The 23471-nt window shown below is 42.7% G+C and overlaps 1 protein-coding gene across 1 annotated transcript in view; it reads right to left on the bottom strand.

Moving 5' to 3' along the window:
* Positions 1–23471, bottom strand: part of RYR3 (ryanodine receptor 3) — a 499651-nt gene that overhangs the window by 191662 nt on the left and 284518 nt on the right. Inside the window, exons 20-26 of the mRNA XM_032856920.1 lie at positions 12052–12268; positions 7302–7406; positions 5248–5351; positions 4898–4981; positions 3086–3245; positions 1582–1729; positions 543–748 (exon numbers count right to left, since the gene is read on the bottom strand). Of these exons, the coding sequence (XP_032712811.1) occupies positions 543–748; positions 1582–1729; positions 3086–3245; positions 4898–4981; positions 5248–5351; positions 7302–7406; positions 12052–12268 (1024 nt within the window). The remainder of the gene's footprint in view (positions 1–542; positions 749–1581; positions 1730–3085; positions 3246–4897; positions 4982–5247; positions 5352–7301; positions 7407–12051; positions 12269–23471) is intronic.

The raw sequence follows: 23471 nt of genomic DNA, 5'->3' as shown, positions 1-23471 counted from the left end.
CCCCCAGTCTAGCTGAAGAAATGACTCCATGAGCAATTTCTCCTAACTGTGTTTATATATACTTTGGTTTCTACAAGGTACTCACTTCTACCAGGGACAACTCACATGGAAGAATGATCTATCTTACAAATAAATGAAACCGAGTTCCACAGGCTCATCAGAAAAGGTAGCTAGAGTCCCCCAACACCTAGCTGGCCATGACAGCAAGCAGAACTTGCTCTGGGACACAGTGGTAAGATTTCCACACATACCAGCTACACTGTGTTTTGTGACCCTCCTCTGGAACAGAGGCAATGGGCTCAAGTCCAAGGGCAGATACAGAAGTTACAGAAAGGATGTGGGCACACAATCCTCCTCTTTATCAAAGTGAAGACCAAAGTGACCATAGCTAGGTCTTGGTCACTCAATGACCTAAATTAGCCAGTGGTGCTGATGACTCACTTTGAAGCCAGAGATCCAGACACTCAGTACTTCCAATTTCCAGGGAAAGTTTGGAGCAGAGAAACTTGGACTGGGGATATGCGGACACCATCCCAACTTACCCTGCTGCCTTCAAACACAAAGGCTTGGTCATCGGCCCCCAGCTCAATGTCAGGCCGACAACCTGGCCTGGCCCAGCCAACGCGCATGTCTCCTCCAGTTACCACCTCAAACTCAAAATACCATTTTCCAGATCTCACTGCATAAGACCGCTCTACCCGGAAAAATCGAATCTTGTCGATGCTGACTTTCTCCACAGCTGGGTCAGCTATTGTGAGAAGGAGAGCAGCAGAGGATACAGGAGGTAAAGAGAGAACACAGGACTTTAATAATTAGGTAGCATTCCTCAAAAGAATTTCACAACAACAAAGACGACAGACCTCCCACTACCCAACATGACATTTTGTTCCTAACAGAATAATTGCCATTATCATCATATCACAGTCAGAATATAAGCTAACACACAGAGTGACTACTTTGTGTAGATCCCTTACAAACTATACATAGCAACAATCCTATGAGGTCGGTAACACCGTCTTCACTTTACAGATGAAAAAATTGAGGCTCAGAAAGGTTTACTTGTTCATGGTCTCAGAGCCAATAAGCTGAGCAGATTTGAACCCAGATCTGTCTTAGGCCAAATGTATCCTCTTAATCATTTGTAATGCTACCCTAATTTGCCTATAGCACTCCTTGGGCATGTGATGATATGACATGTCCATCAGTTACGGGCTGGTGATTTTAATCAGTTTCAATTGTGAAATGAGACAACCTGGCCCCAAAGTAAGCTGACATTCACGTGTCTGGTAGATAAGAGAAATAAAGGTAACTTGGTTTTGTGACCAAATATCCCCCAAATCTCAGCTAAACTGTAGGATCACTTATTCCTTGTGGGATTGGGCCACAGAAGTGCTCACCATAGAGTTTAAACATGGTTCTCCTTCCTCCCCCCCTCACTTGTTAAAATAGACCATTTACTTCAGTGCTCTTTGGTACAAGTATCATTTCTAATAGTACATGTTAGACTTATTCAAAGCCAGCAGTTTTGCAGAAGAGGACCAGTCGAGTCAACCAGGACCAGAATGAACCATCTCAACTCACCCAGTTCCTGGTCTGAAGGCTCAATGTTATAGCCATAACCAACAAATGTGCGAACAGCTTCACGAAGGCTGTCCCTATTGGACTTCTTGGTACGCTCATCCAGTAAAGCATATGGCACCAGCCGGGGATTTCTTTTATTCTTTAAATCCTGCGTGAAGCCGGAGAAAAGAGGCTCTGAGAAAATACAGTTTGTCTTTACCAAGAGCTTGTCCCACTTACCTACTGCTGGACACAGCCCTGGCTCCCTGCTGTCAGCTGACCAGCTCTTCTTCCCCTAGTGCCTTGATATTCAGCAATATACTCATTTACTACTTCTCTTCAGGATTAAATGAATATATATGGAAAGGTTTTGCTAATGTTTAAAGCTAGCATTAAAAACACATTTTAATAATGCCAGCCTGTGAATAAAGTGAAGTGTCATGAAATTGGTTAGAAATCTATTCCCAAGGCAAGGCAGATGGGGATTTACGTAACTATTCCCCTATGGAGGAGCACACCGTGATTTAAACTGTTCGAGTCTCCTCACAACAGTCTCTTCACAGAGAAACAATGCAGAGAAACACCTGTGCTCCCAGAAACATCAGAAAAGGTGGCAGAACCACAGGGGGTCCATTTCCTTATAGTAGGCACACATTTGTATTAGAGTCCTCCTCAGTTCCTTAGGGAGGACTAAGACGACAATGGCAATGATTGCGGTCCTAAGTCATCATAAACAAATATGCCACTGTTTTGAGTCCCCTTTCCCCTTTCTGCCATGAATTTTCATAGCTGTGGTCTTCTTGGGTTTCCAGATATGTGCAGAGTTGGAGGCTAAGACATGAATATACACGTGTATACACCATTACCCTTGAACTTCCCTGATAGCAATCCAGGTACCTAAGGAGATGAGGGATTACTTTAAGGAAAGATGGTATGGCTCTTCACTCCATCTAATTCTTTGCTGGGCCCTGGTTCTTAGGCTGTCTCCTGTGTAAGCCAAGAACTGTGCCCAGGAATCCTGGCCCGATGGGCTAAAGTAAGGGGCACAGGCTTCTTGGCAGACTGGTTTTGCCCCTCTCCTTCTCCTCCTGTTCACCTTCAGCAGGAAACTGAAGAAACACTCCTGACCTACTGTGTTGATTTGCGGAAGGCTTACTCTGGCCTTGGAGAGTGGCATGAAAGCTCAGCTCTCCATGATGCAAACAGCAAGACAGGGAATGAGGGAAGAGGCAGCCAATGGGCACATACAAGGGAACACAATCATAAGTGAACCAGACTAACAAAGGAAAGGTAAGCCTATCCATTTCTGCAAAAAGTGGAATTCCGCCTAGAGTTAATGTCAATGTGACCATTACAAATTCCATCCAGCTCCGATTCTATAAATAACGAGTGCACTGAGGCATGAGGGATAGAGTGCAAGGGCAGCTTCTATCTTCCAATCTAATACCCACCAAAGTAAAATGGCATTTTGATGGATGACCCCATCTCCTAGCATTTGCAGCAGGTTTGACCCGGGACTTCTCACCTGTTGGATGCCATAGGTCCATCCTTGTTTTATTCTGTCTTTGGCCCAAACGTTATGTGCATTTTCTGCAAGCTTATCCACTAAAACTTCTTGAGGAGGTAATAGCTTCACGTCAGACAGATCCAAAGGGGCTGGCTTATAGCCATTGGACATCACATAGCTACAAGGAAAAATATATATTTTTTGGACAGATCTCTAAGACTCCCCCATTACAGATCTGAGCACATGGTAAGAATACCAGGAAAATAAGGCTTCAGTCTCAGGTTCTACCCTTTGGCAGAATGGAGAACTCAGCTCTCTTTCAAGTCCTTAGATGAAGTCCCTACCAACAATCACCAATTCATGTCACAGATTCCAGAGTGTTGGAGAAAGTGTCTGGTTAATGCAATCTGGCCTCATTTCTAAGAAGACTACTTGTGAGCCTGACCCGTGAGGGGCATGTTCAGTGTGCTGTGCCACTAGGCACAGCCCCTTCAACCCACTTCCACAACAGCAAAGGTCACAACCAGATTGGCAAGGGCAAGACCTGAGCCAAAAGGTTTCTTATAAATCAGTGGAGAATGGTCATTCAGCCTCAGAAAGTTAAACCCTTACTTTGGGAATTAAGAAGGAAAATCACGACCTCCAAGAATTTGTGAGCTGGAAGTGACCTTCATGGTTTGCTGTTCAGTCCAGGAGCCACAGCCTCAAATGTCTGTAATTTGGTAGATAATTTGATAGCTCAAGTGAAGACAGGAAACGGCTGAGTATGAGCCTGGGTAGATACACTGCATGAATGGAGAGGGCCAGGGCATGCTGTGGAGTGACTCACAGGAAAGGAGCTGATCGTAGCTATGTGAGAATAGGAGTCTGGAGGAACTCATGGCCCCAGAGCCACCACGTGCCCACCTCACAGCCAGAACCTGAATGCTGACTTGCAGACCAGGCTCTGTCTACACAGGAACTGCCGAGCAGCCTAAGATGCAGGGTCTGCTATAGGCCTTAAATACTGCCCATTATCCACCTTTGTGCGATGCCCGATCCTGGGCAGAGTCAGCATGGGCTGACTGCTGAGCGCTGACCCCAGCAGCCCGACCAGCAGGTCACTCCTCCAGCTTCTGCCTCACAGATGTGCGGCTCCCAGCATCTGGAGTTGCCTCTATGAGTGGTGCTTGGCAACTTAGGAATTTCACAGGGAAGAAGGAGAAGATAAGCATTTGATTAAAGCTGACACTGCCTTGGCTCAGAGGTAATCATGACACCTGCGTGTGAATGCATGCGCCCCCAAGGCTGGTGCATGGAGGGCAAGCGAGTGAGCCACGGGACGTGACAGGGAACATACACCTGAGCGCGTGAGAACTTGCGTCTCGCTGTGATTGTCCAAGTGAGACGGAGAATAGGGCACAGGCAGATTTAGGGGCCCAAGTCCATCTTGGCAGAGACAACCACTTCCACAAAGGATTTATCTGGCTGGCCCAATGCCAGAGAGTGAATCTTCACTGTGGCTACCAATCATTTTCAAGTTCCATGCCAGCTAGTGTTCTTGCAGGCCAAAGGCTCTCTACACCTCCCCCCACCCCCCGAGAGCCACATCTCCAGGCTTAGAACTAACAATAGCAGTGCAGGTCCTCACTGAAGGAGTGAAAGAGGGAAAGCCTGGAAACACCTGAACTGCGGCAAACTTCTGCCTGGAATTTACAAAAAACCGTCCTCAACGGGCACTATCGAGCATTTGGGGCCATCACCTGCCTTGTGCACGGACCTTCCTTCCTCCCAGTTACAAAACTCAGACTGAAGCATGCAAGTCTTCAATCATTGAAAAAAATCACTTACTTTTTGGGCAATTTGACCTTCTTGAGATCTTCCTCAGCAGCTGGATTCACATGAGCAATATGGCACCCCAAGGCCAGGAGGGTCCTGTAACGTAACAGAGGGAGAGGACAAGGGTCCGCTTAATGCAGGACAGCAAGACCCCTCACCTGCATCTGGGTTGATCAGTAACAATGGTGGATGTGTTCCTTACTATGCTAACTCCTCCTGTGGCAGGAATAATCACCACTGCCACTCATTTATCAGAATGCATCATGTTTTGAAGGCAAGAGACATACCTTCACAGTATTGTTATAAGGCTTTAAATCACCCACTCACTGTTCAGTCCACATTCAATTCAATTAAACACTCACTTTAAGGTTTCAGTTGACATCTGTAGGTTATAATTCTTCTCGGTTTCAGGCAGCTTTGAAAACTCCACAAGACAGGGGTGTTGTCTTTTATTGTCATCCCGTATCTAGATGACAACATAAGGACAAATGTAATTTGAGTTTTGACAATGGGCAATGCCCTGGAAAAGGAAAAGGAAATGCCTGGAAACATCACCTAGGCAATCCCTAATCAGGCAAGACAAAGACAGTTATTTGCAGATAGGCAAATAGATGATGTCCTCTCTAGTCGATGATACGCAGTCCAAGTTGCTAGTGGTTTGTGCTTTGTGGATTTCTTTATTTTTCTAAATTTTTTAAATTCAATTAGCCAACATATAGTACATCATTATTTTCAGGTGTAGTGTTCAATGATTCAACAGTTGGCTATGACACCAGTGCCCAATACATCATGTGCCCTCCTTAACACCCATCACCCAGGTACCCCATCCTCCCACCCCCACCCTTTCTGCAACCCTCAGTTTGTTTCCCAGAGTCAAGGTCTCTCTATGGTTTGACTCCCTCTCTGATGACTTCCCATTCTGTTTTCCCTCCCTTCTCCTACGATCTTTGGTGCTGCTTCTCATATTCCACACATGAGTGAAACCATATGATTCTGTGGATTTATTTCAAGTATCTTCATCCAAAATATACTCTTATAGAGAAACAATTTTATACATGGCAGCCATGTTTCTGCTGGTCCCAAATTCATGGAACCAAAATGCTCCCACTTGGTAGCCTTCTTCAGAAAATAAAGGACTACAGAAGCTGTCCAACAGAAATACAAAGTCAGCCACCAATGTGAACCACATTTATAATTTCAAATTTTCTAGTAGCCACATGAGAACAAAAATAAACAAGTGAAGTTCATTTTAGTAATATATTTCATTTAACTAGATATCTAAAAATATTATCATTTAACAAGCCCGAGAAATCATTTCAAGTCTGAGAAATCATTTTTGAGTCATTCTATATTAGCTTTTCATAGCAAGTCTTCCAAATCCAGTGCATTTGAGAATTATAGCACATTTCAAGTCAGACTAGTCACATTTCAAGGGCTCCATAGTCCCTTGTGGCTCACGACTTTTGTATTGGATGGTTATAGATCCAGACATTAACTAATTAATGCATTCACTCAACAAACATTTGTTAAGTGTCTCCTACGTGGTAGGTACTGACTTAGACAGCAGGAGTTCAGTGGGGAGCCGGGATAACCCCAGGCCCATAAAGAATACAGTGTAATGGAGTAGAGAGCAGTAATAAAATAGTCATAATAATAAATGTAATATTGCAATTGCGAGTTGTTCTCCCAAGCAGAGGTCTGTGGTGTTATAAAAGCATATAGCAGGGAGGTAGTCACATAGAAGGGGAATCCTTTATGGTAGCTCCGTCAGTCAGTACCCAAGTGTTGGAGCATAGGGGCCCTTTCAGTAACGAAGATAGAATGGAATGTGCATAATTTGAGGGTGTCAGGGTCATAGGAAATGCCACACTTCACCTATCCTTGTGCCTTCAGACGTGACCTTACACAAACCACAGAACAAAGTCAATTTAGATCCTCTTTGAAAAATGCTTTCTAGTGCAAGAGATTCTGTAACCTCCTCTGAGTGTCTATTAATCTTCGTGATCATCTGAAAACTGTATCAAACAAATTCTGACCCAAAACAATGAATCATTTTTTTTTTTTTTTGGGCCTTTCATGCAGAGTGGACAGCTTTTTCTGAAGGGGAAAGGAATAATGAGCGTTCTGAAGGAGGTGTTGGGGAACAACTGTGCTCAACATTCCTCTAAAAAAGGAAACCATTCCCAAGTAAGGGAGGCAAACCACCATTTCTGTCTGTGCAGAGCTGGCCTCCCCAGTGCCCTTGACTGCACTTAGACAACTGAGCAAGACTTGGAGCACAGGCTACACAGTGGGTAGTAAGAAGCAGTGAGTTTTGGCTCATGTGTTTTCCTCCCTCATTCGAGTCTTCCAAGAGCCCTCCCCAGTAACGAGACCATCCAACTCTCCATCTCAGCCTGGCCACAGGAACACAGACCTTGCCAAAAGTCCAGCCAAGCTCTATTTTATTCATTCCCCAAAGCTCGTGGATGTTTTCAGCCAGTCTATCTCGGATCTTTTCTAGGTGAGGGGGCAAAACAACCTAAAAGGAAAAGGAATAAGTGTGAAGTCAGCAGTACCAGAACTAGTCGTATTGAAATCTATCATAAAAATGAATGTGGATAAGGTACCACAGTTGAATTCACTACACGTCCCCCAGGAGGGGTTATTCCCAGAGGTTCCTTTTTCCCAGGAAGGACCATACTGTTACAACCCACCTTGTCTGACCCAGATGCTTCCAGAGATTCCTTCCTCTCTGGGCTTCCCCTTTGCCTATGCTATGCCTTCTCAGTCCTCCTTGTAGCTACTTGTGTTCTATGTTCTTCCCATGTGAATGCTTCCCTGGGCCTCCCCTCCCCTCTGTCCATGCTCTTTCCTTGGGAGATCTCACCCAGCCATAGATTGTCACTCTCAAGTCTATAGTTCTCCAGCCACAGTCTCTCCCGAAGTTCACACCTACAGTTCCAATTGTTTGCAGGATTTTCCCACCAAAGTAAACCCAACATGCTATCGAAACCAAACTCATCATGTCTTTCCTGTTTCTCTCCTCTTTGTTGAATAACCTGCCATTGCTTCAAGCCTGGAAGTCATCCTAGTGTCTTCCCTCTTGACATGACTTGTCCTCTCCCACAACACCATCAAATCAGTCACACAATTGATCGTGTTCATTTTTGAAGGATCTTTCTCAGGGGCCCCCTCCTCTAATCACTCAACCTCATTATTTTCTCCTTGGACCATTGCAAGAGCTTCACAGGTGGTCTCCTCAACTGCCCACCAATCTACCCTCCACAGTGTGGCCAGAGTGATGAGTCTACAACAACAAAACCACATCAAAGCACTCTCCTCCTGGGTGTCTCCCAAGTGTTCCTTGAGCTCCTAAGACATAAACTAGATGTGTTAACCAAGTATATAGTGTCCTCCTTCACCACCATGGTCCTCCCAAACACATCCCCTCCCAACCTTCTTGAAATTCTCACAGAAGGTCACAGTATTTCACAGTTCTGTGTCCTTGTACTTGTAACACTTACCCTTATTAATACCCCCACAACACACATAATATGCACACACACACACACACACACACACACACACACACGCACCTCTCTACACCACATAACAGATGACTGGACACTCTCCTAGACCAGCCTCTAGATGGGAATCTCTGAGCCCCTTTCCAGCTAGGCTCTATCCCTGGGCCTTGTTCTCCAGACTCCAGTTGTAGAAAGGATCCCACTAAATCAGTTTGGTGAGAACCCACCACGCTAGATATCTAATCACCACCCCCTTCTCTGTGTCTGATCAAACTTCCTCCTGTCCCATCACCTCCCAGGGGATATCAGATTGCCTTCTATCTGTCCTGCCTTCAAATAGAATTCTGTGAGATCAATTTAGCAAGAATCTATTCCAACCCGCAAGGTTTCTCTTAGTAATTTCCCTTCCACTGACTTGCCCCACTTCCCCAACTTGCTCTCCTTGGCTGTAAATCCCACTTGTTCTTACTGTACTCAGAATTGAGCCCGGCTCTACACTAAAGTTCCTTTCCCCTTTTTATTTAGCTCCTAAGTAAGATCTGTTTTTACTGCATTAACCGTTGTCCCACTCTGGCTTTAATCCAAACATCCTCAATATCCATTCTTCTAAATTTAGCTCAACTTCCCTTTGGGAAGTCTTCCCCAATTACCTTCAGGGAGAATTTCTCTGTGTTCCTGGCACTTTGCTCATAACTCTCCATAGAGGTCACACCCTGGGGGCCCAAGTTGTTCTCCTTTCCTTCCTCCTATTTTTAAAAATTTACTACTATTATGAGAGCAATAATGATAATAATAATTATTCTCATGTTTATTCATTGGCAACTTTTAAGAAACAGGAGATTTCATGTAAAAAAGTTCTGATTTCTAGTTTGTTTTGATCCCTTGAAAGATCACTAACATTGGGCTCACACTTTTGCCTGGCAGTTATCAGCTGGAGGGCCTGTGCATTTGGCCTACTTCATTTCTGCATCACCTGCCAGGACCTTGCAATCCTCATTCTATCAGTAAGGTTATTAGTGTTTCCACTATTATAAAAATACTGATTTTTTTTTTTTTTTGAGGGGGACAGCTCTGGGAGAAAATTATTTTTTTTTTTAGTAAAAAAAGTATATCAAATATCGTATATAAAGAGATCATGGAGAAAAACAGCAATAACATATTTAACTGATGCATTATAATCACTATCTGCCTTTCAATGAGAGACTTTTAAAAAATCAACTTTATCATCAAAGAGTCAAAGTTAATAACTGGAATGATGTTTTAATAAAGAGCAAAATGGGGGAAATTATTAGCAAACAAATTGTAACTGTATCTGGGTTTTACTGGTCAACCAAGATAATTTTTAAACTTAGTGCTCCTTAGGTGATCACAGACTTAAAGGGGATTTGCACGAGGGCAGAAACACATCCTTTGATAAAAAGAGAAAATGTGGAAAGAGGCCATGAAGGGAACCCCAAATCATCATTTTAGTGACCTCAATCGGTGATTACCTTGCACAGAGTAACACTGGCTTGCTAACTGTCTTGGGGTATCTGGGGCTGGGCTGCCTGGAGCTGGGCTCCCTCTTCCCAGGGCTCAGCCAGAGGCTGCGGGCTTCAAGTACCTAGGACATGGCTTTAGTCAGCAATATTTCGCCCACAAACTGGTTACTGCGCCCGAGGGAGGTTGGAGTCAACTCCGAACATATTTAACTTCTCCTTTGACAATAATTTCCCAGAATGCTAGGTCCTAAAAAATTGCAAGGCCTCATTCAAGATAATAAATTGCACTTTTCCTATAAGACCTTGCCTATTATTTGATTCCCTGGGAACATCTCCCTAGTTTCAGGGTCCATGCAGATTCAACTATGGGTCTGGACCTCAAAGGTTCTTCTGGCTTGCTGATTTATCTGAGATCTTCGATTTTTCAGATCTTCAGTTCTGCATGTGTGGACGCTTCTCCCACTCTTCGGTCAAGTCTTCCTTTCCTCTCTCATCAAAACTTCCCCTCATTTTTTTGAGGCCCACTCCTTCCAGGAGACTTTTCCTCACACTCGTTTCTGATGATTCAGTGAGGGGTGGTGCAGAAAAGTAAGTATCGTGCTCACGCTCTCCCCTCACTTGGGGTCTGGTAGCCCTGTGTTCATGCGAAAGCTAGTTTAGTACTTTGGCCCTCAAGCTTCATATGTAGGAAACACAGGAACGAGAGGATCCAATTCCCAGGATCATCTCTGGCCCACCAACTCCTCCCCAGTTTCCTATCAACCTTCTTAACGCCAACTACTTTCAAGGTGTTACACCGGACTCTGTGAGGCAGGCCAGGAAATGTTGCTCTTTCCACTCTAAGCGAATTCACAATAATGAGCTGCAGAAGGTATGAAGCAAATTCAGGCACATGAACACATGGCAGAAATGTAATTTCTGGAGACCTTCTACAGGTCAAGAGGGCTATATTCCTACAAACTATCAACCCAGTGTGCCTCAGAGACAAGGCCCCTTGTCATTGAGTTTAGAATAGTGACTTGAATAGCACTGGTGTGGAGGAAATACCCAAAGCTGTTGTTTATGCCCCTTATCTTGAGCATGTGAGTGTGTCTCTCTCAAAACTGAGACCCTAGGAAGGGAAAAAAATGTCCATTTACGAGCACTCTCCCCTCATATGTACTGTCTCATTTCTTTGAGTTTTATTTCCAACTCTTCTCCTACGCACTCTCCTTCCTCCAAGCATCCAGCCGCAGGAGAATATTTATTTCTACCTGTCCCTACATTTTTTTCTTTTTAAAGTTTTTATTTAAATTCCAGCTAGTTAGCATACAATGCTATATTAGTTTCTGCTGTACAATACAGCGATTCAGTGACTCCGTACATCACCTGGGGCTCATCATGGTAAGTGTGCTCTTCACCTGCACCAACCCCCCCACCTCCCTTCTGGGCACCACCACTGTGTTCTATATAGTTGAGAGTCTATTTCACAGTTTGCCTCTCTTTTCCCCCTTTGCTTGTTTGTTTTGCTCCTTAAATTCTACATATGAGTGAGATCATATGGTATTTGTCGTCCTCTGACTTATTTTGCTTAGTGTAATACCCTCTAGCTCCATCCACATTGTTGGAAGGGGCAAGATTTCACCCTTCTTTATGGCTGAGTAATACTGCATCTCACACACACACACACACACCACCTCTTCTTTACTCATCAGTTGATGGACACGGGAGCTATTTCTATAACTCATCCTTGGATGCCCCTCCCTATTTAAATTTATTAAAGGCCCTAGAATTATTGAATTCTATCCTCTCTAACTGGACTTCTAGAAATATTCCAGCCTAACAGGTGTCCTAGCACGTATTTGTGCCACAGTTCATTTTGCGTTTATTACATTCAGAATTAGAATAATACATTTGCTTTTTACTTCAACTTGGTTGTGAATTCCCAGAGAGTACTGCATGTCTGTGCTTATACCTCACAGAGCCCTGCCTGTAGCACGTGATCAACTTGTTCTCTGAGAAATCCTTAAAGAGCTCAATCTATACACATGGTGGAAACACAAAGAACAGCTGTTCGTATGACATGACAATGATATGGAATGGACAACAGGAATGGCTCAAAGACAACACAGAGAGAAGGATTTAGCCCTCTGACTTCATTTCTGTGGATTACCTCCTGTTGGCAGCTGGAACCTACCTGACTGGTGTCAATGGGGCATGGGATGAAGGAGGCTTGGGAGAGGGACTGGGTGGTACCCAGCAGATCTCTAATGCCTTCTGCGTCACGTTTATATTCTTTCACAGGTTCCAGTCTCATCTTTTCTTTTGGAAGTAAGGCTTCATAGCAAGGGGCATAGCCAGAGGGAGGCAGGAACTTAAATTCTCCATGACGTCCACCCATCAGGAAACGCACTCTGTAGCATTTGGAGAGACCAGGAAGAGAGAGGTTAAAAAAAGAAATCCCAGCCCAAGTAAGTAAAAATTCAAGATCAGCCACCCCACCCCCAAATTATTTGTTGGGAAGCGCCTGAATTTGGATTTAGTGCAGCGAACAACGGAAAGTACGCAGTAAGGCAGTGGAGAGAAGGGTCAGTGTGTGATCCTCAGCTGACCCATGTCAGCTAAGTTCTTCAAAGTTAATTTATACAGAAATATCACTAGACTTTACAAATCATGTTTTTCCCTTACTCTAGTAGACAAGTCATTATTGCAGATATTATTACTAGAGTACAGAAAAGAGTAACGGTGATCATGATACTAGCCTCCAAAGAGGTCATACTAAAAGTACAGCATGAGGACTTCAGGTCTTTTTACTCGAGGGACATTACTCACATATGAATTAAAGAAAAGAAAACACGGCATAACTATCTGGGGGAAATAGAAAATTCTAACCTTTGGAAGCCGGCCAAAGATGAAGTAATACCAGACTATGAAACACAAATGTTACATATGCCAGGTGCTATTATTTGAAGGGATACCTGGCAGATGCTGCAGTTCCCCAAAGCAGCCATACGAGGGCGACTGTGAAGAGGCATTGGCATGGGGCCACAGCCATGGGAAGCCAACCAGGCATCAAGCGTTTGCTCAATGGGGTACCAGTGCCTCTCTCAGGGGCACCATGACCCTGCTGGCATCCAAGCCTGACACTTGGTCCGCTCCAGCAGTGCCTGCAGAGACCTCCCAGGAAGGGGGAAAGACACAAGAAGAGCAGGCACTGATTTCCAGTGTACTGAAGTCTTTCAATATGTTAATTCAGCATTCTGACTGAATTTCAGCCTCACATCTAGGTTAGGTTAGGGTTATAGTTACATCCCAAAGCTCCCCTTGCAAGGAAAAGAGGACGACAGTGAAGCATTTCAAAATGACACTTCATATTCTCCCAGGTTTGTAATAAGAAACAGAGCTTTTGCAAGTCAACAGCAACCATATTAATCTGAGGAGGGAATAGGACCACAGTTTTAAGTAATTAAAGCACAAAAAGATATGTAGCCCTGCATGGTCAACCCTCACGTCCCACAGGAAAAATCAATATATACAGAGCATCTGTTCTCAACCCTCTCGCCCTCCTCCTCCCTTTGTAGAACGACGAGTTACTGAACCCATACGTTGTGCTGTTCTCTGCACGGAGGACTTGGCAATGAACAAAGACTACAGTGTCCCTGGCGTCACAGAACAGGCATCCAACTAGAAAAATAGTCATAATTACTGATGGGGAGATATCAAGGAGGGAATAAGGAGGGCAATGTGGAATAACTCCAGAAAGAGGGTGGCTCCTAGATTGGAATGTAGGAAGGCGTCTCTGAGGAGGAGACAGGAGCTAACCCTGTGGGATAAAGAGGAGCTAAGGAGTCTAAAATCTGGAAGACTGAGCATTCCAGGCAGAGGAACAGTAAATGCCAAGGCCCTGAGGCAGGAAAGAGCCCAAGGGGCAGGAGAGAGGTGGGAGGGTGCACTGCGAGATCAGGTAGAGTCTGTGAGCCATGGCAAGAAGAGGAGATTGTATTCTAGGTGGAAAGCTTCGGGAAGTCTTTAAGGAGAAGAAATAGAAGCTGCTTCTTGCTGCGCTATGTTAAGAGATCAGCAGACCAATGAGCAGGTGTTCAGAGGCACCTGACACCCAACTAGTCACAGTGGGAGATGAGGATAGGCTGAACCAATGTGATGATGGACAAGATGGAAAGCAGCAGTCGGGTCCCAGTTTTGTTTTGGAATAAGGATTGTGAGGCTGGTACATGTGTGCGGGGACATGAGGTATGTGGAGGAAGCGTTATGACCCAGCAAAGCTCTCACAGCAAGACTCTCCACCAGACCTCACTTCCTTTCACTCGAATATTCTGGTAGGGCAGCCTTATAAGAGAGTCTCAGTGTTGGCTGAGTAATTGTGATTGTGGAAGTGGCCTAATTATGAAACCGGAAAATAAAACTCTCCAAGTGGGAGACATTAAGGGTTTTTTTTTTCCCTTCCCAATACAAATTCTTTATCCAAACAGCAGTGTACAAAATGCTGTTTTAAAGTTAACTATAGAAATCATACGAAACCCCCCACTTTCCCATTCTGAAGTACTAAACAGTGATATAGAATTAGAACCACAATAGTCCCTTGTGAATGTTCCTACATTAAATGTTACATAATGGGGCATGATATACACGTTTTAAGAATATGAACAATGACATTAAAACAAAATTGAGTCATTAGCCTTCAATGTCACTAATTTAGTGAACCTTCAGGAAATAATGACTAAGCCTTGAAATTATTGGTTGAGAACTTCCCAGTTCAACAGCAACATAGCAGACTGTGTTACTGACATGCTGAAATCGTGGGATAGAACTAGATCTTTTTGAGCAAAAGAAGATTGTGGGATTTTTTTGGTCTCGGTCTTCTCCTTGAGTATCCTTTCTGTGAGAAGCTGAATGCCTGAGAGCTCATACAGCAAGTGTATTCTTTGTTACTCACTAGTGTACATATTCCAAGAACAAGTAAATCATCTCCTACGAGGTCTTCTAGCTGGACTTAATTATTCATGAGCTGTCTTGCCAGTTCTGTTTTAAAATTTCTCTTACGTTTTAACATCTGCTGTCATCTTTGGGACAGAGCAAATCAGAAAAGGTGGAGTCTCACGCAGCGCATAGGGGAAATCACGATTTCTGTTTTTATATTCAGTTATTAAAAAGAGAATGATAATTTGGTTATATGTCTTCACTCCTCTAATGGCCACAAAACTGTAAAATAAAAAATTTACATAGCCAGAAATCAGTGTTTACTGCTCACTGAAGCATTTGTCTCCAAATGTCATTACGCTATGCTTCAGTGGGTGGAAGAAATGGTCCTGGGTTGCTCCCAGAGACCTGCCAGACAGAAGCCCTGCCCGCTCAGTAGATGGGATTGGACAAGAGCAGGCGCCAGGCACCCCTATGTCTGTGGCTCCTTCCCTCGCTGCCCAGAGTCTCTTGGAAGGGCTCCAACAAACCACCACTAATATTGGTGGTCCTCCTCATAACTCTCTGGGAGATCCAGACTAACCAAGTCAAAGCAAATAACTAGCGATAAAAGATAGGCTTCAAGGAAATAATCAAAAGAAATCCTTGAAACTCACTTTAATTATTTGAAGATATTAGAAAGGGATTCTCCCTCTTAGAGTTTTAGCAGAGGTCCCACAGACAGATAATTCAGAGATGCCAATGTTTGCACACCTTGGATTGAGATGCTGGATCCACGATGAGGGTCCATCCAAAAATGATGAGCCAATGCAACTTTAGCCCGTCACATACCCCCGCCCCCCACCCGATAAGAAAGAACACTGAGAAACTGGCAAGTGTCCCCTGGAATTTAGTGAGGGACATGTTTGCTTGGTGGCAGAACAGAGAGAGAGAAGGAGACAGAGGGACAGAGAGGACCGCAAGGGAAAGAGCTGCCCTTCTGTTCAGGGTGGGACCAGGGACAATGTTCCTAGAAGGCCAGATACTCTATGAGGGAGCCAACTGTCAGCTATCTTGAAAGGAATTATGCCCAGAAAGGCAAAGGACTGTACAGAGATCAGAAACCCAGGAACTGGGGGAGGTGGGAAGCCTGGGCTTCGGGTTGGCCAGAAGGGAGCAGCCAGCACAGGTGGTAAAGCCTGTGTAGAAAGAACAGCAGGGAGATGCTCACGGCCTAAGGCTCCAAGGAAACTACAAAAGCCCAGAGCAGAGAGTCAATTATATGGTTTCACTTATTTGTGGAGCATAACAAATAACATGGAGGACAAGGGGAGATGGAGAGGAGAAGGGAGTTGAGGGAAATTGGAAGGGGAGGTGAACCATGAGAGATTATGGACTCTGAAAAACAATCTGAGGGTTTTGAAGGGGCGGGGGGTGGGAGGTTGGGGGAACCAGGTGGTGGGTATTAGAGAGGGCACGGATTGTATGGAGCACTGGGTGTGGTGCAAAAACAATGAATACTGTTACGCTGAAAAGAAATGGAAAAAGTAAATAAATAAATAAATAAAAAGGGTCCCAGAAGAGAAAGCAGCAGCAATTGTATAAACACTCCAAGTCATTACATAAAGGTGGGCTGCCCTAGGCAGTGCTGTAGCCCCCCCTCCCCGCCCTCCACCCCCGCAGCTCCCCCTGGGCTCAACAGAGGGTCTGAGGCAGAGCTGGCTGGCGCTGGAGGAGCCCAGTCTCCTGGCCTCTGACTGCAAGCCCAAAGGGGAAGACCTCTCACATGAGCTGCATACAAATCTGAGTTTTTATAGTCAAATAGATGGCACTTTTATGTTACCAACAAGACTGTTCTCATTCTTACAAGGAGTAATAAAGGTTACAGAGTCTGCCCGAAAATTTGCCCAGAGCACGGATTTGAAGGGACAGCAAGAAAAACAACCAAGTTACAGACACATAGTCTACTTCTTTCAAAGAATCCAGTATCTGGCCCTTAAGGTTTACCATCTGAATCCTTTGCCCCACTCATAAATGAGAAATTTCCAATGAGAATGTAAATCTCTCTTCTCCAGGTGCATTCTCTGCTGCTCCTTTGGGACTTTCAGAATCTCCTGGCTTCACAGAAAATGTTAAATTTAAAATAAAAAGATAATTAAAGAATTGAGTTCATTAAAATTAGCTCTTCTTGATCCTTGGATATTTCTCTACATTAATGGATTTTAAAATCAATTTCATTAATCAATTTAATCTCCTGCACAAAAGTACGTGTTATCATCTTCTGAAGTTCTTCCTATAACTCAAGACATTCCATCAGCTCTGAAAGAAGGTTTCTTTCTTTCTTTTTTTTTTTTCTTTCTGAAGTGATTACTGTTAAGTGACTGTGTCCTTAGATCCCTCCCCCTCAGAGATGAGCAATAGCTTCAGTAATCATCTCCTGGGACTAGGGAATTTGGGGGATATGTGGAAGAATTTTTTATTTCCTTGACTGATTTTGAAAACAGAACAAATTGTATTGAAAAACTCCTGCTAGCATTTGCAACCTAATCTTTTGAGACTTAGGCATTGCGGCTTGCCAATCTGCAGAAGAGATGACTACCTAGTGCAAGTTCTCGGATTTGAAAGACTGACCCATGAATAAAAAACACAGTAAAAATCAAGACAAGGCTTGTCATGCTTCAGAAGGAAGACTCGGGTTCCTTATCCACAGCTTACTCGCAAATGTGACGTCACTTGAGTCTGTCTTACTGGACATCTCACTGCTCTCATCGGCTACTGAATCTCTCCCAGACAGTGGGGAAGGTATTCCAAAGAAGAAAAGGATTCAGGCTGTGGTTAAGAGGAGGAAGAATTAACAAGCTTTGGCTGACCTGAATTCAACTCAGAAGGCATGATTCATAATTGCAACTTCAGTTCCTATTGCAAAGATGGGAGAACAATCTAAGTGATGCGTTCCCACATTCATACTTCTTTCTGGCCAGGGTTTGATGAAAGCCCAGGGCAATCCAGCCAGAGCTCATCATGTTCTCCACAGAGGTATATTTATCTCAGCAATAATTTCCACAGCATTGACCACAGCACGATGGAAATAGCGAAGCTGTTGGTTACCTTAACTTTGGCCAAGTCTGGTAGATACCAACAGAAAACAAACAGCAACCACAAATACCAACCACCTTTGGATATTGTTTTTATAAATCAGAAAGGGCTGGTAAAAGAGTGAGACAGTTAAATAGATCTATGGGGGGTTTAACTACGGCTATAAAATACATTCTACTATAGCGATTAACTCATCCATTTTCTGCAAATCAAAAAGTATCACCCCAAGTTCACTGTATGCTGTGGCTTCTGTGTCATGGTCTTGGTGTGGTTCATGCCAAGATGCCATTTGCAGGGTGAGGCTGTATTTTCATAAGGGGTTTGCTGGTGTTTAGGTAACTCAACTTTTTGGGTGGCTTCCAAAGTACACATGCCTCATCCTAAATTCTGTCCTATAATCAATCAGGGTTGAGGGCCTACACATGAATAGTATCCACAAACAAACCACACTGAGAAGAGAACTAAGGAGGCACATTCATAATAGTTAGAAAAGAGAGTACATATTGATTTGTGAATTTTGTTAGTAATTACTCATGCTGCCTTTGACTTCACTGTGGGTAAATCTAATTGAAAAAGATTTTTGCTTTTCAGTGACTGCTGGCAGGGACATCTTAATCAGGTATTATTAACAACATAGTTTGTAGTTATAAAAATAATTATGAGGTCACAAATTCAAGACTGTGACCTCAGCAAAGACCATTAAATAAGAGGAAATGGGGGTATACAAGAGAAATCTAGTTTAGAAGCCATACAGAAGTTGAAAATATATATGAGAAACAATCCTGAATTCTTCTATGATGGGAGAAGGCTCTCTTCCTAGATAGGCATGACCTTGTACCTTGCTGGGAGAGACACTATAAAAACAGGCAAATATTCTACTATATTGGGTGAAAACAAAAATTTCTTTTCAATTGTATTATTATTTTATATATGAAAAATAAAATCTAATTCTTTCAGCTTTCAAATTTGCATTTTTGGGGGCAGTGTCATCCTTGACATGTAGTACTGCTTTAAGGGGGATTCCACATTTTTTTTTCTGAGAGAGAGAGAGAGTGTGTGTGTGCGAATGTGTGTGTGCACACGAGGATGAGTTGAGGGGGAGGAAGGGAGGGAGGAAGAGAATCTTAAGCAGGCTCCATGAAACATAGAGCCCTATGCAAGGCTCCATCTCACAACCCTGAGATCATGACCTGAGCCAAAATCAAGAGTTGGATGCTTAACCAACTGAGCCACCCAGGCGCCCCAGGCCTCAGGGTTTCTGTTTGCCTTCCTCATCTTGATTACTCCCAGTGGAACTTGGCACAGAGGACTCAGTCACCTAGATCAATCACATTATTAACCATTATTTATTTTCAGTAAGATATTTTCATTGACTTGAAATTAATATCCTGGTTTCTCTTTCTAGCTTTCTGTACGACTGAACTAAAGTAGCATGGAGATAAACTTCTGGGTTTCAGCACCAAGTCATAGTTGACCGGTTGATCTGAGAGTAAGTATTGGTATATGGATCCTGTTTGCTCACAAGTAATAATAAATTCATTGGCTACTGTCCGACACAGGAGTAGCACCGAGAATGACCGAGGATATCATGTGAGGGACTTGCATGTGCTTCATCAAAATGTGTCTCCAAAATGTGCACTCAATTCCATCTCTCCTCAGATCATATCATGTTCTGAGGACCAAAGACTGGAATATGTCAGAGGTGATCTTTTCCTGTTTTCCTGACAGAAAAGAGGCTTGAGAGATATCAAGCCCCCTGGCACCACACTCTAGCTTTCCACCCGATCAGGGGCTGTAAGCAAGAAGCTCTCAGAGCCGAAGTACAAACTTTTCAAGTCAACATATCTGGACAGTTTCTTAAATACGCTCACCAGTTGTGCCTTATAAATGGATAAGAAAAAGGAGTTGTCTAACCTTGGAACTTGGCTGTTCCTCTTCCTGTGTACTGAGAGGGCTGCATGCTCTGCTAACCTGGATGAGAAATGCTAGAAGAATCTTCTATATGTGGATACATTTGAATCACCTATTTCTTCACCTCTAGCTGCAGTTCTTTGCCAAGAGATTTCAATAAGTCCTCGCCAATAAATAAATAAATAAATTCACACACTTAAAAATCCTATATCATTGCTCTGAGGGATATTGGATGGATGAGTTAATGATTAAAAATCATTATACAAGACTGTTGTATGGCCTTGCGAAAGTCCATTAGCCAGCAGACCAGAAAAGGTCCTTTTCTCCAGAGATATGACTTCTGGCTAAGCACTTCTCTCGGATGAGATGCTTGAGAAGCAGATGTACTTGCTCTGAAAACAAGTAAAACCCAGAGAGTGGGATGTGGTCAAAATAGACAAAGAAGGGAAGGGTGGTGATGCTGGGTGAACATGGCCACTAGTACCTAGGCAAGCATGGTCCTGGGAACAGACTGCTCAGAGAGACCTTGTCTCTCCAAAGAAGGTATTGAGCCAACAGGCGGATGACCCAAATGCTGTTACATCGGATCTAGACTTCTACGCATTCTCTTACTTCCTGGGGAATAAAGTTAGGAGGACATACAATGCTGTTCACCACCCTACCCCAGACTGCCAGAGGGTCTCTGTTCCAATCAGTTCTCTTTGTGCTTACAGTGTCTCTTTCAATAATGCTCCTTGTTTTCTACATGCCTCTTATATCAATGAGGAGTGATAGGTTACATCACATTTAAAATGGGAGAACTGGAATAAATTCTTCTTTTAAAATTAATTATTTTATTTTTTTCTTAATGGCAATAGCCTCATCAGAGGGAAACACAGTCAAAAAACTTGCAACTCTACAATACAGTCACTGGGGCTGATAGAAGATTCTCTGGCTTGAAACACTGATGAGTAGATTTGCAGCCCTAGGGAGGTTTTACTACAGTGTGTCTCCATTTGTTAAAAGAATCTCAAACAATGATATTTAATTTAAATATATTGTATCCATCTACATGAATAGGTTTACAAATATGTGCATGTATGTATCTGTATTCGGTGTTACTCTGTATGTTTGCAAACATACATTTGCTTATACCATGTGTATTTGCCTGTGTCAAATGCCAAGGCTGAATATCATTTCCAAAGGATAAATCTTTATTTCTAAATTATTTAACTGAAACAGAACTAAAATTTCGTCCTCTGTTGGAAGATAATATGAGCATGTCTTAGTTTATCAGTCTACCTGAGGTGCTGAGGCCTATCACGGTGCTGTCACTTTGGAAATCCACCCCCAAGCTCTGAAATGGTTTCTCTGTGGTCCAAACTTCAACCATCTGTTCTCCACACCCCTCCTTTCATGGCCCTTTCCAACGGCTTCCACGGAAACCAGTGTGATTCTAACTGTATTGACTCTAGTTTCCCACTCAGTTGACTGTGATCTCTTTAACAAACAGGGATCAAGAAATTTTTGGGGAAAAGACTCATAGTGGGGTTTTGTGTTACAGACATTAAAACATATAGTCAGACTAAAAAAATACAGCATCTGGGGTGCCTGGGTGGCTTAGTCGTTAAGCATCTGCCTTTAGCTCAGGTCATGATCCCAGGGTCCTGGAATCATAGTCCAGCATCAGGCTCCCTCCTTAGTGGGGAGCCTGCTTCTCCCTCTCCCCCTCCCCCTGCTTGTGTTCCCTCTTTTGCTGTCTCTTTCTGTCAAATAAACAAACAAAATCTTTAAAAAATACAAAAAATACAACTTCTAACTGGTACAAGGGAAGAGGCAGAGCCATGAACACAATAGTTCACAACAGTATGTAGAAAAAAAGCTTGTGTAGTATATATCCAATTTAATGTCAAAATATTGAGATAGATAAATAAAAAGGTAATATGATTATCTCTGGCTCGTATGATTTGGGTTCTTGGTATTTCCTTGACTTGTTTTTATAAAGGGGAAAAACAAAAAACAACAGAAAAATAAAACTAAGTGAGAAAATATAAATCACAAACTGGGAAAAAATTTGAAACCAGTAACACAGTATTAGTGTTACTAACACTAATACACAGTATTAATCTTAATGTAGAAAAAATTGTCCCTAGAATTAATATCAGAAAGGCAGAGAACACAAAATAAAAACATTGGGCTGAGATAATATGTAAGAACAGTAAGTATAAAAAATGCTTAACCACATTGATACATTGGTAATCAAACAAATAGAAAATGAAAACTAAGTTATTCTCAAATTAGCAAAGATAAAAAATAACTAATAACAGTAAAACTTAATGAAGATCCAATCAGTTGGATTATTCCCATATGTTGCTTTAAATGATACTATACTAGCCTTTATCTGAAAATTTTGGAGTTGTGTTTCAGACTTCAGAATTCTTTAGATTTTAAAAAAGAAAGTCTAAATAGTATGTATTAAATAGAACAACCAGCCAGGTGAGAGGCTGAGCCCCATAATCAAACACATTAGTATTTCTGCAGTTAAACATGCAAATATTCAAAAGAAGTAAAATAAAGACTAAAATCAGCCTCATTTCTGTTGACAACAATTTTACCACAAAATGAGTTCAGGTCAAAGGCTGCAGTAAAATGAGGTTTTTTTAATATAAAAAAGACCCAACTTACGGGTTTCAGAGCTTTTGAGATTTCAAAACTGTTGATCATGATTTCTGAAGTGTTCTATACAATCTTCCTGAAAATCTACTTGGCTATGTGATTATAAATTTAGACTTCAAAAGAGTTCACACCTTTTGACCTCCTTTTCAGAGGATCTTAACAGAGGGGGCGCCTGGGTGGCTCAGTGGGTTAAAGCCTCTGCCTTTGTCTCAGGTCATGATCCCAGGGTCCTGGGATAGAGCCCCATATCAGGCTCTCTGTTCAGCAGGGAGCCTACTTCCCCCTCTCTCTCTGCCTGCCTCTCTGCCTACTTGTGATCTCTGTCTGTCAAATAAATAAATAAAATCTTTAAAAAAAAAAGAGGATCTTAACAGAAATGCAGGCAGAGGTATGCTCAAGGATGTCCATAATAATTTTACCTATAAAGATAAAAATGGAAGTGGCATGAAAGTCTAAAAACAAAGTAACAGCTATATTATGGGACAGCCAATAAAAAGATATATGGCTATAAAAACTGTTTTAGGAGGATACTTAATGACTCAGGAAAAGGCTCATTAGCGTGTTGTTGAATGAAAAATAATCAAGACATAAAACTTCATATACAGTGTGATGTCAATTAAAAAATCCTCATATATGCATAAACTAAAAGACTTGAAAATACACCAAAATATTAGCAGACATTACATAGTCAGATCATGGATGATACTGTCTTACTTATAACAGTATCTTTCAAATTTTTAACAATGAGCATGTAATTTTCAAAATAATTATTAAAGCAAGGTTCTACATAGATCTTATTTATCTTACTATATTTGGACATTATAAAACTCTTGGCGGTAGGTATGTATTCAACAAGTATCTACTGAGTCAGTGATTCTAGATTATTCTCCTGCTTTCACTATCATTGTGTGGGGGGTGAGGGGGCAGGCATAAAGGGAAGTCACCCATGGCATGGAAGTCCAAAGAGATATTAACACGCTCCCCAGCTCACAGGAGTGGTGGAAGGATGGGCTAACAGTTACTCTTCATGAAATCCCA

This window comes from Lontra canadensis, unplaced genomic scaffold (genome assembly GCF_010015895.1).
Source record: "Lontra canadensis isolate GAN:19392208 unplaced genomic scaffold, GSC_riverotter_1.0 scaffold12, whole genome shotgun sequence".
NCBI lineage: Eukaryota > Metazoa > Chordata > Mammalia > Carnivora > Mustelidae > Lontra > Lontra canadensis.
Note: the sequence above shows the minus strand (reverse complement) of the source record. Positions and strands in the feature narration are given on the sequence as shown.